The sequence below is a fragment of the Osmia lignaria genome, chromosome 6 (assembly GCF_051020975.1).
Source record: "Osmia lignaria lignaria isolate PbOS001 chromosome 6, iyOsmLign1, whole genome shotgun sequence".
Lineage (NCBI taxonomy): Eukaryota > Metazoa > Arthropoda > Insecta > Hymenoptera > Megachilidae > Osmia > Osmia lignaria.
The window spans coordinates 1,773,237-1,789,876 of NC_135037.1; the positions used below are offsets into that span (position 1 = coordinate 1,773,237).

Here is a 16,640-nt window from a genome sequence, read left to right on the forward strand (position 1 = left end):
TTTGTGCGACAGGACAATAGAAAGAGCGAGTTAGTTGTTAAGGCAAATAGTCGATGTTAGATTGTCGCACTTACTGTGGCGGTTGCGTTTCTCCAAGCCACGATTTAATTGTACGTTTCATTTAATTGACGCTAAAAGCGGCAAACGATCGCTGTTTCTCGACTCGGGCTCGATTTCGCGAAAAACATTTTAGCGGAAGACGAATAAGCGAAGATCGAGCTCGAGTCTTCCGGCTTTATATCGAATCTTTCCAATGATTTTCGAAACTTGGATCAAAAAGAAGTGTTTAATTTTTTTATCAACAAAATTGGGTATCTACTGAATTTTCAAAAGAACGGTTCAAGTTGGAGGCTGACATAAAATTGAAAAAAAAAAAATCATTTTTTTCTTGGTCCAAGTTTCGATAATTTTGAAAATTCAATGGCAACGCGCGTAGGTGCCTTTCCCGTGTATACAAGAACTACTCGATCTACTGATCGATATACAGTACACGTGCTTTGGTTACGATAATTCTACACCGCTGGAGATACATCAGGACCAGATGATTTAACCGATCAACTGTCCAGGTATCGTACAGGTATCGATTCTTCGGACTCGACGATACGATTGAATCGAAAGGCCACGAATTCATTTGATTACACAATAGAAGAGTCGACTGTAATAGTTCCATCATTTTTCTCTATCGTTATATTCACCATTACACTTCGTTCAATCTCGATCTTACCAAAGAAACAATATATGTAGATGTTTTAAAAAACCCATTTAACGTTATTGCTTATCTTTCTGTTTCTTCTTTTGGTTTTATTTCTCGAACAGTCGACTCTTCGATAAGAATAAACAGTTTTGACAACACGTCCAATAAATATTAATTGACGTAGTGAACGAACGATCGCTGATCGATAAGCGATCAATCGTTCAAATCCAACCGAAAATGTTTATATTTTATGGACCGTTCATTTTGAAGATGGCGCGAGTCTAATGTTTTTTAAAAAATTAAGATAACAAAAAATTGATATATATTGTGATCTTTTGATTTATAAACAATTTGTAATTTTCTTTGGAAACAGAATTACGCCACTCTTAAAATAAACGGTTCATATGTGTATATAACGTTGGTAAACGATTGATTGATTAATCGCTTTTGTTGATAATCTCGACTTCCTGGATCTCTTCAGGTTGCATGTCCGCGTCTCCCCATCCCCATTTCATGTTCTCGTGGCTATGATGATGGGCTTCCGTTTTATCGTATCTGAGAGCAGAAATTTGTTTATTTAAAAAAATGAATATTTTCGTTAAAAACAGTTATAATTCGATGGTACGGATTTTCAATTAAATATCAACAAATTGCAAATTTCAAATTATAACTTTGCAAATTCGAAGATTGCAAATTACAATTTTGCAAATTCGAAGATTGCAAATTACAACTTTGCAAATTTCAAGATTTCTAATTACAACTTTGCAAATTACAACTTTGTAAATTGCAAGATTTCAAATTACAACTCGGCAAATTCCAAAATTTCCATTTTTTTTCAATTAATACACTAAAACTGAAATTATATAAATACTTCGTTCCATCGCCAGTCCTGGCTGCTCGTTTCTTCACAATTTCAACTGGAACAGTTTTCATGTCGTATGCCCATCCGATACGCGAACAGGCATCGATGAATCCGGTGGTGAAATTGGTCCTATAATTTCCCAATTCAGCCGCTTTGTAATCCCATGGGAACACGTGATGGTAATTGTGCCAGCCTTCGCCGAACGCGCATATAGCCACACTGATGTTCTCCGTTGGTCCAATCGTTCTGCAAACATTTTCCGATATATCCATAAAAATCTACAAAAAAATATAAAATATAACAGCGAAAAGGATTATTTACTTGTCGTAAGGTTTCATGCCCCATATATGAGCAGCCGAGTTCACCAACCACGTCAAGTTCAAGGACAAAGTGTATCTAAAGACGGTGCTGTACCATGAATTAAATGGTTTCTCTCCCCAGAAATAACACGGCACCCACATGGGGATTATGAAGCAGCAGAGGGGCATCAGGAAAAGATACAACCTGAAGAAAAGAAAAGAGAAAGGTATGCAGTAAACAGGTTCCATTCGGGTCATTGACATTGATGAGCCAATTTTAATCCCACCAAATGGCTTATTATACAATATAGAGAATTCTGAAGTAAATTATATAATAGTATTCTGAATGAAAAAATTACAATATAAATCAAAAGGAATTAATAATATTAATAGCAGTTGGAATGTTATTAAAATTAGTTGATAATTCAAAATTTTACCTTCTTTGCCAAACTACCAAGGGATCCGCTTCGAGGTCGCTCATATCGATCGTAGCACCCTTCTTGATCACATCCGGATGTTTTCGTACCAAAAGCCATCCCATATGGGAAAAGAAGAATCCTCTTTGAGCGTTATGTGGATCGGCATCAGTATCGGTGAACTTGTGATGCACTCGGTGATCTCTCACCCACTCGTAAATGTGATTCTGCGAAATAAACATGGAATTTGAAACGTTCTACTTTGTAGGAAAAGCCTTGACCCTATACTCCTTAGTATTCAGTATCTCCTACTAAATTATTAGAACGAAACGGTTGATTCAAATTTATAAGATACCTACAATAACTTTCAGATTCTTTGTTTAGGATCCAGGAAAATTCGTGTAGATTTTTTAGAAATGATAACTCACTTGGAAAGCGATTGTTTGACAGATCATCAGTACGAATCTCATGGGCCATTTTGCTTTATAGGTTCGATGGGCCCATAATCTATGGGCACCGGCTGTGATACCAAGTGCTGCTGCGCATGCCACTGCAAATGCTGAAAATTCCAATTATTTTCATATGTAGTATTTTATTACAAATTAATTTTATAAAAGGTAGTCTGTAAGAAATATCTAATTAAGTGCTGGTAGCATTAGAAATTTCGTAAGTCGTAAGCCAAGGGTTGTTAGTTAAAATGATTTTCAAACGACAAGAAAATGGGATAATACTTTGAAATATATTATTGTAACATTTTATCGTCAGAGATATTGTTCCATCAAAATCGCGATGACAGTGAATACGGTGTTTCACCATTTCTAATCTTTTTCTTTCCATATGTTTGACCCAGTTACGAGGCTTGTGATTCACAACCGTAACCGCATCAAAAGGCGTGTAGAGATCTTGGAAGATCATCACTTTCGAAACTGGCCAACATAGGCACATGATACACAGGATATAAACAACAATCTTATTATCTACAACCTGTTATTTGCTTTTCCAAAAATTTCATTTAATTTAAATTAATAATAATCTCTGCAAGCTTAAGAATGCTCGGTCCGCAAAGGGTTAAAAATTGATTTTATTCACGACTGACTTACTCCAAAGAAAGGTGTAGAATTTTGTTCCATTGAAGAAGAGATAGAATCCATAAAGAGCTCCTATATGAAGGTAAATAAAAGCGATCACGTTCCTCCAAACGATGTTCCATTTATATTTCGGTTTAGCCGTCGACGACTTTTGTAGAAGCACCTTCTGACTGTTCGACTTTTCTGTCGTTGATTTATCTTGATGGACATCCTGCTGGGATGCTTCCAAATATAATGTCGCCGAGGTACCAAATAGGTTCGGCGCCATCTTGAAGAATCTGCAACAAATATTTCCTAATTAAACAAAATTAGAAAAGGAACAGACAGCACTCTGTTTTATGTTAAAAATTCCAGTTTCATTTGTACAGATATGCAAAATTTTCTGAGATAATATTTCAAATTACTAGAGAGAAGAAAATGTACATAAGTGCTCGTAAATTACTCATAGTTAATTAGACGGACAATCATTTTGGTTCAAATTGAACATTTCCATGTTTTTGCATAATTTCAAGAGTTCCTAGGCTAATAAAAACTTTCAACACTTTCATTCATTATTTACATTAGGAGAGATTTAAAGCGCTTTACAGTTAATTAGACCTGTATTTAATATTTTAATATAAAAGTTATCATTTTTAATAAAGTAATATTAATAATATTTTATTATAATGAAAGAGAAAGTGTTTAGTACCAAACTTTCCACTTGGAACTTTGCAAAAATTAATGCTAATTAGATTAAATTTTCGTATAATCAATTTTCAGAGATGGCACTTTTCAACATGAAACGAGGGTATGCAATAAACTCAAACGGGATAATACATCCTCATGATCGAAACCCAGTGACCTGATAATAAACACTTTCAGAAATGCAAAAACGTCTGACCAACGAGCCTCGTTCTACTTGCGGCGCGACGCTTTTTAGACGCGTGAAAGTTTTTGCGTCATTGTTCCTCAAGATTGTATGCAAATTGTTTTTGATACATAACTAAAGAGGAAAGACAGATGTATCTAACGATAAAAAATTCACCCTCGGACGGCGGACCATGGAGAGAGCCCCAGAGTTAAACACGAAGATCACACGAATAGAAGACAGTAACCGTTAAAGTGTCGATCAACTGGAGAAAAAGAAAAATAAGCGGCAGGTAGAAAGGATCGGTCGACATTCTTGGAATCATCAGCAACTCTGAAATGACCCTGTTAGAAGGTTAAAAGCAAGTTCCAGTAAAAGTGTTCCTCTCCATCAGCGTCTAAATGGTACATGCTGTATCCGTGCGAGAGTATCGGCGGAGAAAGGGGTCGTATCGTGTAGAAAGAGGTAAAAATCAAGTGGAAGGGGTAACGAGGAAGGAAAGAAGATCGGAGAACAGGTTTCCTCAGTAAGGAGGTCAATGGCGTGTTTCAGGTCATTACCAATCGAACTAAAAAGAAGGTCCACACGTACACACATACGTTTCTCGTTTTCTACACCTCAGGATATCTCTGTCATCCTGTTCCCACAGCATCGCACGTTTCCTCTATTAATGACGCTTTAAAGGGGGGACAGATAATCGATAAAGAAAAAAAATGGCTTTCGATAGACCAAATACTTGCACAGAGAGATTTCTATGTTTTCGAAGTAACTCGTGAAACTTGTCCCATTTCATTCGAGTTTTTGCTGACCTCTTTGAAAAATCATAAGACACGTGGATTTTTTCATCGCTATCTCGTCTGATGTACAGCCGAAAGGAACTGCCAGGTAAATGGACAGTTATTTAGGGCAGTTGTTTGAACGGAACCTGCTGTAATCATCGAATGACCGATTGAGAAACTCTCAGGTCAACGCGCTGTACGATTCATTGTTCTGTTCAATGAAATATCGAAGTTTTGCAAACCGTAACAGAAGATATTGTACTGGCATTATCATTTCAAGAAACAAATTGTTCGCTTCCATAAAATTTAGCCTAATTTCGATTAAAGTTACCTAATTTAATTGATTACATTTCAAAACGCCCGAATCAATTTTCGAGCTTCTTTTGCCAAGTTCGTATAGAATCGTTGGAATGCAAGCATTTTTCACGAACGTCAGCGAGTCGTGTAAGAAAAATCGCAACGTCCGTTGTTCGAACTTACGAGGCAAGAATTCTTTTTCCCCTTCGATGTTTCTTCGAAGAAAACAATAACAACAAGAAGCGATTGCATATTGTAACACGTTGTATAAATAATACAACAATACTTTGATTGTTTCTTTACAGATGCATGAATGAAATAAATAAAAATAATGTAACATGATATTAATAACCGATCGAGTTTGAGGACGAGCTATTGGAAATAGGTCGTTTAATATACATAGTTCGTGAACCAGGAAAAAATTTCAATTTCATGGAAAAATTATGTATAAATGATGTCAACAGGCTATGGTCAACGCCGTTTTGTGGCTTACCAACTACTGTTTCAAGTAAACAAATAGATAACAACGAGGATTATTTAAATTGCATGCAAGAAATAATTGATAAATGTGTAACAAGTATTACTAGTATAAATGAAAACATGCAAGGATGGAATAAAAATATATATGATTCTTTGTTATTTAAATGTTCGTTGAATCACGCGCAGAATGTTTAAAATTTATAAAATAATTATGAACACGTGTATGATAAAACATATGGTTTCTATTATTTTTTTAAATCTCCTCTAAAAAAGATGTTATTAATTTTCGCAAACAGTGTTGGAAAAAAAAGCGTAATGGTTCTAAAAGATTGTAAATTTGACACCGCATAAATTCACGAGATAGTCGAAAGCACAAACCGCGAAATAAACGAGAACGTCCCCGTCATCGTTCTTCCGAAATCTTCTTCAGAAACGTTTCGCGTTGTCCTTCGTTGCAATCGTTGCACAATTGTCAGATGCAAACGTAATTGCAGCAATTCGCTAATTCCTTAACCTGGATTTGTTCCTACACGATCCACTGGATAGAAAACAAACAAAGTTGAGAACTGACCGACTAGAGAAACTGACTTATTGGTCAAACGGTTACTTGAAGCACTATTGAACTATGTATTTTATTGGTCGAACACAACTACTTATCTCTCTAATTAACGCTGCTTATCGCAAAAGTAATGGAACGGTTGACTTACGCTAGAAAATTGTCAGAGAGAAGAAAATTGTACAATTTACTGAATCGTTGACTGAAGAAAAAACATTTCCTTGATAAATTCAAAAAGTTATAACGATTGCGAAATTTGCAAAACGTTTAAAATGGAGCAATTACACTGCATACATGTTTCGAACGATTACATTTACAAATTGTATATCTTGTATTCTACAGTCATCATTTTTTATTCGATTTACTTTCAATTTCAAAGTAGGCATGCATCGTACGATTGTCATTCAAACCTTAAAGTATTAATTTGCAAGCAGCGTTAATTAAACCCATTGATTTGCAGCGTGCATCGTACAATGCAAAATTAGTATCTATTTCAGAATGTCAAATTGTGTGAAAATTTATAAATAGTATTTAATCAGAATTCTGTAAACAAACAATATCAGAGTCGTAAATTTGAAAATGTAATAGTTGTGTCTATCAATCATGACAATAGATCATTAGATCGATCTCGATTATGAATCATCGTAAACAGTGTTCCCCTTTAAATAATAAATTAATCAGAGAAGTATTGTTGCAAATACTGTATCTGATTACTTGAAGAACCTAAAAGAGAATGAATGAAAAGAAGCAAAGGGGTTTTTGGGGATGGGCTAATTCACCCCCAATATCGCATCTCGACTGAAATATTTATTTCTATTAAAGCGATCACTTGGAATATTCTAGTATTTGAAATATTTTTTCTAATTTTAGAATTGGACCTCAAAAATACTCAAATATCCTGAAGGGTTCATCCTGACCCCTGCCTAGTCACACCAATATGCACTTGTGATTTTTTTTTCGTATCTGACGTAAAGAATAAGTGAATGTTTTCCGTCTTTAGAAGATACAAATTATTTCTGTATCATTTTCGAGATGATTCAATTCCAGTCTAGTAAACAGGGCTGTCACTCGAGAAAGTATGCCGAGCGGATAGCTGGTTACACGCTCGAGACGAGAGGAAGACACATTCGACACATCCTACAGAAAATGTCTCGGTTTTGTCGAGCAAACGGAAGATAATCTTCCGGATAAATCCACGGGAAACTTTATTTTAAAAGCTGAAGAGAACGCTGAGTAAAAGGTACACGAAGGGATGTAATAACCCACGAAGTGTTAATTTAAAGTTTGAAGTTTTAGGAAAATAATTGCATAACTTTTAAATAATATTGATAACAACCACTTGTTGCTACTTAATAAATGCAGAAACTAGAAAAAAAATAATGAATATGTTGGAAGAAATCTGTTAAAACCAAGTGATAATATCAAGGTTCTATCACGTAAATGTTACAAATGACAGGTTTCAAGTGAATAATTATTTTCTATAAAAAAAATGTAGAGTTCTGAAATGCTACTTCATCCTTTAGTAAAATATTCGAATTTTTCCCGCTTTTATCGAATTTTAATAAATTATTAATAAATTTTCCAACAAGCACCATAAGCACCATAAACAAAATAATGAAAAATACAAAGCACTGTTAAATATTCCTTGCTGAAAATCCACGAAACTGAACACTTACAGTTAACGAGTCTCTTCTCGATTCAATCAGTATAGATCCTCCGGAAATTGCACTTAAAATTTATTTTAGTTTAGAGATAACGTGCAATGTCTCTCGTAGAAGCGGATAGTATGTCCCCTAGTGATCGATCCAACCTGATGGCGAGTTCACTACGAAATACCGAGATGCAAGAGCGTATGTCCCACTTATTAACTGTGCGCCTCCCCTTAAAACCGCGTCGACGAAATCCCCCTCTTTCCTAACCAGAGACGAGGAAAAATTAAAAAACAGTAAAAATTAATTATGTTGATCGATTTCCATCAGGAATTCAACACTTATTCCATGTCAGAGGTGCTTTAATTGATTCGCTACCTTTCCATTTCAATTGAAGATTTTTCATCCTATCTCATTTGAAATTCTCTGATTTATTTGATTAGAAATTTTCGTTGAAAGTACTTGAAGTTATTTATAACAGAAATAATGAAATATTAGATAAATGGCAAGGATTCTTAACGTCAGATAATTAAAATACTGTAACTTATGAAAAATAGATCAATTATCAAACATTTGCAATGCAATTATAGTAAATTTCTAGCAACTTTAACATCTCTTTTATTAGGCTATAATTATAAAGATTTATATTTCTCGAATTTATTGCAGAAAATTATACTTTTTCATTCAGATTCAAAAAGAAAGGAAAGGGTAAATTTTTCATGGAAGATTACAAAACACTTCGACGTAACAATTTGTTACACTCGAGGCATTTTTTTCGGTCAAATAAATCACGGTTCTTGTTCGTCCAAAGATTTCTTCGATCCTGGACAGATAAACGACGTTTCAAAGAACCACCGGAATAAAGAAAATCTCGCGTTAAAGACGTTCAAGGCGAACGTTTCGTACAGAATTTCGTAAACCGTAACGATTTACGTGTATCTTTGAAAAACTCCGTGACAAAACATGACGTTGAGCTATTAAATCGATAATGACAAATAAAGTTAGATCGTTTAAAAACTTTTACACTTATTTATTATTCAAATTGGTTTCATTTTATGTACTAAGAACGTGACTCGAATAATGATCTTCGTTGGGGCAAAGTATCTTCGGATGTTTTCAAAGTTGCTTCTAACTTCTTTCTACGCGCGATTAAACAAATTGGTAACTTCATTCTAAAATTTTTAGCAATGTAAATACGCGTAAGAAAATTTATCTCCTTTGTTTTATTTCATTCACCTGTTTTTGTTAAATCGATCGTTGCTTCTGCAACAAAGAATTTGATGAAGACATATACGATAAGTAAATAAATGTAGATCTTTCTAATGAATAAAACACTTTTCTTGCAATTAAAATCCTACGTCAAGTATTTATAAGTAATTACTTTTTTATTGTCACATTCTTATTATGTATTCTTTTTCCATAATAAAGGAGTTAATTATTCCATTCAATTATATTTCAGATGGCTGGTACCTAACCAAACCCCAATAATTATTGTCAATGTGTTAATTACGTATCTGAATGATGTAAAAAAAAATTGTTATTGAAATAGCAATGATGCAACTGAAGAAAAGATAATTAACTTTCTCTTCTCCTCTTTTCCTGAATTTTTAAAAATTAGAATATTTGCAATTTTTTCACTCAATACTTCTACAAGTACTTGACACATTCGAATTTTTTCCAAACGCACCTGTCGTAATCCTGAGAGACCAGAAAACGGATACTTATCTAAAGCCTTGAGTTGGCTAAAATTCAATATTAACCGATGCACTGGAAGTTTATGTACGACAAATGTTTAACTGTGACTTTTCTTCGGTTTGCTAGTTTCTTTCCTTTCTTATCCTCAGAAACTATAATAAGGATCCGTTCGTTCCGATAATTGTACTGAAATATTTGCAGCGCCTATCTTTGTAATAACTTCGAGCACGAAGAACTAATTGTTTTTCGTTTCGAGTTAATGTGTAGCTAACTGTTTCTCAGCGGGTCAGTAGTCCGGTTGTAAAACAACTGTTCTTTACATTTTATTCCCCTTTATTTTTTAGTATACTTTGAAGTTTCAGTTCTGTCATTCATAAATTGAATATTAGAATCGAGATTTCCGATTATGAAATAGTCTTTTTTCATTTGAGGTTGCAGTTCAAGTGAAGGAAAAAAAATCAACGTTGTAAACATCTGTTTTATAAACATACTATACACATATATAAAAAAAATGACACTATCTTTACTATTGATTTACGTCTTCTTTATATACCATTTAAGGTCAAAGTCATTTTACAAAATTTTCTGTAGCTCTATTAATTTACATAATATTTGTAAAAATTAAATAAATAATTATTCGTTATTAAATAGTAGTTACAGATAATGAAATAGTTAAAATGAAATAAGTATTTCTTGTTATTGTTAAATAATAAATAGATTTCATTAGATAGATTCATACGGTCTACTTTGAATGCATAATTTCAATTGAATATTGATACCTACTGCCCCAATGGTAAAGTGTCACTAAATACAAAGTCACAACCTTATTGCAAAAATTATTAAAATATTGAGGTTTCATACGGTTTCCTCCTCACGCCACATCTACATGCAAAATGCAAATGCAGACGTACCATTATAGAGCAATTGATTGCGTCAAGAGAGTATTATCATAATGGAATTAATTGTCTATCTTTTTTTTTCTTTTCGTTCCAACGAAACCTTTTTAACATTGTCCGACAATGTTTCGAAAATTCAATAGACAGATAATTATGAAATGGGGTTCACATCCGCTCCCATGCTTAATTGTTTCTTAATCGTGTTAATTGCTCAATTGCATCGATAATACCCTGGTCTGTCTGAACACAATGGGTTCACCATGAAAACTTTATTCTTTCTCACTTTAAAAAAAGATATATGCTTTTAGAGAGAAAATATTTTCTTATTTTCAAATTATAAGAAAATGAGAAAAATATTGTGTAAAAAATACATTAGATATTCGCATAATGAATTGAAAAAATAATTACCATGAGAAGTGGAAAATTTAACTACCGACCAATTAACAAAATTAAATCCTGCAAGTTATAATTAACTGGATTTAAATCGATCGACAGATGACAAAAAGCAAAAAAGTCGTTGATGTAACTATATGAATAACATGTAATCAACACAAATTGGTAGTAAGAGTGATTAAATGGTGTTTATTTTTTTTTCCTGGGAATGTCTACTTTAGATTTCAATGTATATCACGAATAAGTATATCAATTATTTAATTGAAGAAAAACAAACACGTACAGTTGCCTTGAAATTTGTTCGTTCCAAATTCTTTGTATTTCTTTGACTCCTCTCTTTCTCTTCTTTTGCTAGTTGAAATTGGCACGTTTGAAGATTCTCGGAACAACGGGAAACAATGTCAAAATTGGGACGCAGGAAATGACTTTGTGACTTCTTTAATTTAAAAAACCAATATTTATCAAATTCATCCCAAATACTCAATTTTAACAAAGGAAGAAATAATTTTATATTAATATTAGGTAATTTCAAATAATGATTTCAGTCTTCAGAATTGAAATTTCCACGAACTAAAAACAAACCTATTATCATCGACGTTGAAATTCTGTGAAAAGGTGGGCAAAGATAATTCGCAAATATTTTCTTGCAAACTTAACAAATCGCGATAAGATAGTAAAAGCATTATGTAATTGCGTTCAGTTTTATTCAAATATTTACGTAAGCCCCTATCAACCCCTCCTAGATTCGCCCCTCGTACAAAATAATTAACGTTATTTACAAATGTGATTAAAATTCTAATAAAATGTGCCAGCAACGAATAACTGTAAATAATAAGAAAAAAAAAAGAAAAAGGATACGATTTCGAACCTGGCGAAGGTGCATATCCTTGACCTAGTGCCAAAATGACCCAAATATACCTGTCACACATAAAACATTCAAGACGTCGATTCAATTTGGATTGTAAAATCAGTCCAATTATAAATATTTAAAGACAAAACATTAATGAACTATTAATTTATTAAAATTGCAAATTGAAATTCTGTGTGAAAAGTGTAATGATATTCAAAGTGTTCGTATAAAATTTTAATTTAGGACCAATAACTTCGGGTCTTAAGTGTTACAAAGAGAGGAGCTTGGCCCGGAAGCAACAAGCTGGTCCCAAAACCGTGACGATCCAAAGTGAATGGTGCCAACTTATCGCGTTCACCACTACAGAGGTCAGTGATGGACCAGTACGATAAATTTAAATTCGAACCTTTTTCATTCAATATTGTATGAATAAAAATTCATTGGAACGTCAACGTATTCGCTAATTAATGCCGGAAAGTGAGTCATTCATAACGTGCTACACATTCAACACGTTACGATCGAACATGCTTTATTGAATAACTGCAATTGCATTAGCATATGCAGCTTTTAATTATATAAACTGTAACCAAAAAGGCAGTCAAATTCAAAAATTTCGATCAAAGAACCACGGTAAAATTTTCCATAAACTCATACAAGAATTCTGTAACTCGAAATATTAAAAAATGACCTCGAAACACTGAAATAGCGAATTTAGAGCCAGCCTAGACCCCAAAAAAGCGAAGAAATGTTCTCAAAACGCTTGCAATAAAGCGTACAAAGGATTAGCTATTTCGAACCTTGACCCAAAACCAGAAGAATCTAGAGATCTCATAAATTTCTCAAAAATCATGGAACTATCTTCTGGAATACTTTTGCGAAAAAAAAAAAAATATATTGAAGATCGTTGCTCCAATTGTGGACCATCCTTTGGAGGATATACAGCTAGAACTTTCTCCCTCGATCGAATCTGATTAAACCCATTCGAAGATGAAAAGAGAAGAAACGGAACAAGGAACGCGGCAATGGTGGAAGCTCGAAGGTGAAGTTCCGTTTTCGAACGAAACCTCGGCTAAACTTTCGACACCCGCGGGCGATTTAGGCTATTAAACGGTACATCTACCTCGAGAGTACGCTTCTTCGTGTGTAAATAAGAGGATCTCGTATGCGAAAACAGCTGTTCGAAGATGAGACCTAAAAATATATTAAATGGTGAAGGTGTACCACTTTACTAAAGTGGGGTGCATAGCTGTGAAGCGAGTGTGATTTATATCCACTGTAAAATGTATTAAAAATATTATTATTAAGACTATAAAATTGTAGAAAAATTGAGGAGAAGAATTATTCAGCAGCACCATTTTAAAATATGTTATATTGCCTACATAGAAGATTTTCAAAAAATTATTTATTAACACTTGAAGCTTTGTAATAAAATGAATTAAAAATTTAATTATTAACTCTAGGAAGATGAAAAAAAAATAGAATATTGAAAATATGATATTTCTTCCATTTACAAAATTTATCAAGATTAACCCTCCCCCAATTTGCAAAAAAAAAGAAAAACACAAAACATAATTGAAGTAGAAAGTAGAGATCAACTTTAGCGAGAGAATTCATTTCTAAAGAAAGTACGAAAAGTGACATTTCCTTCTATGAAAACTCATGAATACAATGTTTGATGCCTTTTAGCTCGATGCTCGTGTCGTAAACTTTTACCAGTTTCAGCAACTTTCTCTCAAAACAATTGTTACGATAACGCACGCATCAGAAAACGCAACCTGATGGCAACAAAATGTCATTTAAATTCTATGTCTGAACTAACAATTGAAATGCGGGCGAGAGAGAGAGAAAGAGAGGTAGATAAGATAGAACGAACGGCAATGAGATTGAAATAGACAAGGACGGGTTGCATATCATCAGGCGCTATTTTCGTTGTAAAAAATAAATCATAACTCATTATAATATAGTGCGCGTGATAAAGCTAGACACATCCTGTCTATGTAGTCATAACAATCATTATTTCATGTATTTTCCATAATTCACAAACAAAGTTAAGGAATCATTGAGAATTCTGTTTATTCGTTATTATTTGATATGTGCTCTACTTTTATGGACTAGAACTATCACATAAAAAAAATTGCTATCTATCAAAATGATTTAGTAAAACTAACTATACACACAAAGCTGATAATTCTAATATTACTGTTACACTAGTATTTTCTTTCTAATTTAATGACACAACCAGAGTGCCCATAAGAAACACCATTCTTGAATATATGAAATTAAAATTCTAAATTATTTTCAATCTATCAGGTGAGTTTAATTTCAATTTCAATTTCTAATAATTTTCCTTCCAGTAGTTCGTGAAATGTAACCCAGAAGTGAAGCCCCTAAATCACGTGAATTATTATCAAGTAGCAGCCAGTTCGATTGATTTTGTAATACAGGAGAGTAATACACAAAGGAAGATAATTCCTGTGGGCACCATAATTGGAAATCGTACTACTACCACTTATCACCGATCAGATCGCCATCATGGATCGTGAAAATCAACGAAACGTTTCACTAAACCTCGAATTTCAAAAGGAAAACGAGCATAGCTGTACCGATGAGCCAGGGGTTGCAGCCATCGAACCATCCCCAGGCTCGACTGCGGTTTTCCACCCCTGGAATCTCTTTCTCTCCCTCTACGCCCCTCGGAAACATCGTCACACGCGTGCACAACGAACAGCAGGCGTCGGTGCATGCGCGTCACCGCAACAAAATCAAAAACTCTCAGCCGATAGAAATTATTTAACAGAATTCTAAAGACACTGCATACCCTGTTCGTTGAACGGTCCGATTGATCTGTAGCGCCACTACCGCCATTTACGGAGACGCTGCGAACTAAATGCTTTCGTCCAGTGATTACGAATGCAAAAAGACTGGATGCGTCTTTATTCTCGAGGAGTCATGACGTTTGGTGTCCCAGTCACCCCTAACAAGGAGAACTACCCAAGTGTTACACTCACTTATTAATGAAACTTTGCCAGCTTGTAGAGTTCGTCGAGCTGAACACGCCTATACCCCCTTTTGGGGGCAGACGGCTAATTGTTTAAAAGATATTAACAATTACAGTTAGTTACTCCTTACATTCTGAAGTATGACAAACTTACACATACAATTCGCAATCTAGAGATCCACGGTTCAAATCCTTGGTTCCCAACATTTTTTTTTAATGATAATTTGTCTCTTTTTGAATAACTATTACATGAAAATTATCATTATAAAAAAATAATAAAAAAAAAAGGGAACCCACAGGATTTGAACCGAGGACCTTTAGATTACGAATCATGTGTTTAACCACGGAGCAGATCCGTGACTTGCAAGTTCAAGGTCCTCGGTTCAAATCCTTGGTTCCCAAAAAAAATTTTTTTTTTATGATAATTTTTATGTAATAGTTATTCAAAAAGAGACAAATTATCATTAAAAAAAACTGTTGGGAATCAAGGATTTGGACCGTGAATCTCTAGATTGCGAGTTGTATGTGTGAGTCTGTCATACTTCCCAATGTAAGTAGTAACTAACTTTAATTATTAATATCTTTTAAACAATTAGTCGTCTGCCCACAAAACGGGGTATAAGCATGTTCAGCTCGACGAGCTCTACAAGCTGGCAAAGTTTCATTAATAAGTGAGTGTAACACTTGGGTAATTCCCCTTGTAAGTGCGATTATGTCTGTATAGACCCCTGTGGCTCGGGGGGTTTGGAATACGGCCACGGTATCCCCTGCCTGTCGTAAGAGGCGACTAAAAGGGGACACACACGCACGCACATACACACAGACTCAAGCAAAAAATTGTAAAAGTATGGCGTAAAAACAGAAGCAAAAGCATGGCAAATGTATGAAACAATGTAAAATGCAAAAGAGAATGAGATTCGAAAAGACGCGCGCAAAGTGCGCGTGGCCGAAAATGTTCGTTGGGCAAAAGGGGACAAAGTACTCAAAGTACGCCGCCAGGAGGAAATGGGATGTAAAAATGCATCCCTTTTTGCCGAACCGGAGAAAATTAAAGTAAAGTTATGTCTATACAAAAGCACAGTGAGTATAGCATCTAGCAGGGGCATGCATAGACATAGAGACGCAATTTTGACTTCCTATGATTCTATTGTTTAGGAAATCAGTCAAGATTAGTATAAGACCAAAATTTATTAAAGATATTATTAGGCAAACTTGTATTTTAAAAAGACCGCCGCAAATTAAGTAAGTATTCCTGAAATACGATTCCAGCATTCAACAACTTACCGATCGATTTTCCGAAACAGGGTAGCACCCTCTATCGGGAATTGACGGAAGCTGTTTGCCGGCTTATCGATCGATTCTTCGGCAGTCGGTAAGTTGCATTTAGCTTCAACTACCCTTCGATAGATGGCTGATGCGCAGCGTTTCGAAAAATCGATCCAGCAAAAAACTGGACATAATATTGTTTTCGAAGGGTCATGATTCAAGGGGTCCCAGATACCCCAGATGAGATTAGATCTGCATATAGAGAAACCTACATGAAGCTAGCCGGAAGAAATAATAAAATATGATTATTTTTAATTTTTCTTAGTGTATTTTGTTTGTAAATCGTTTGTGATTGATTATGAGTCTATTTTTAACGTTTGTGACAAATTAGTTCTTTTGTAATTGGCAGTTTTGTTTCAATCATGATGTGAGCCGAAACTTTTTAGTAATTTTTTATAATAAACAGATCTTGTAATAACTGATAACTGTAATTGATTGGAAACCGTTGGTGATTTACAAATATATCATTTTCATTGTTTGTGAGCGAGTAATTTCTTAATTATTTACAAGTTTGT

General features: G+C 34.3%; 1 protein-coding gene and 1 long non-coding RNA gene across 5 annotated transcripts in view; one reads left to right on the forward strand and one right to left on the reverse strand.

The window, feature by feature from the left end:
* LOC117601417 (uncharacterized) overlaps positions 1 to 6,183 on the forward strand; it is a 21,536-nt gene extending 15,353 nt beyond the window's left edge. For both annotated transcript variants that reach the window (XR_013062248.1, XR_013062249.1), the window contains one exon: positions 4,119 to 6,183. This is a non-coding gene — a long non-coding RNA (uncharacterized LOC117601417). The remainder of the gene's footprint in view (positions 1 to 4,118) is intronic.
* Positions 363 to 14,681, reverse strand: LOC117601406 (acyl-CoA Delta-9 desaturase). Of its 3 annotated transcripts, none has more exons than XM_034318107.2 (7): positions 14,620 to 14,681; positions 3,372 to 3,637; positions 2,700 to 2,830; positions 2,293 to 2,498; positions 1,878 to 2,060; positions 1,566 to 1,802; positions 363 to 1,249 (listed from the first exon to the last, which is right to left on the reverse strand). In XM_034318107.2, the coding sequence occupies exons 1-7, from the start codon at positions 14,664 to 14,666 to the stop codon at positions 1,132 to 1,134; spliced, it is 1,188 nt and encodes a 395-aa protein (XP_034173998.1). In that variant the 5' UTR covers positions 14,667 to 14,681; the 3' UTR covers positions 363 to 1,131. The 3 variants fall into 3 exon arrangements, with proteins under 3 accessions (XP_034173998.1, XP_034173997.1, XP_034173999.1); XM_034318106.2 differs by lacking the exon at positions 14,620 to 14,681 and adding an exon at positions 14,405 to 14,451; XM_034318108.2 differs by lacking the exon at positions 14,620 to 14,681 and adding an exon at positions 6,141 to 6,282.
* Positions 14,682 to 16,640: the final 1,959 nt, after the last annotated feature.

What these genes read in the sequence shown, in the direction of transcription:
- LOC117601406 (XM_034318107.2), bottom strand. Translation starts at nt 14,666, where the DNA reads ATGGCGGTAGTGGCGCTACAGATCAATCGGACCGTTCAACGAACAGG. An exon ending in ATTCTACACCTTTCTTTGGA is followed by an intron (nt 2,831 to 3,371) that starts GTAAGTCAGTCG and finishes TGGAATTTTCAG; the next exon opens with CATTTGCAGTGGCATGCGCA. An exon ending in GTCAAACAATCGCTTTCCAA is followed by an intron (nt 2,499 to 2,699) that starts GTGAGTTATCAT and finishes TTTATTTCGCAG; the next exon opens with AATCACATTTACGAGTGGGT.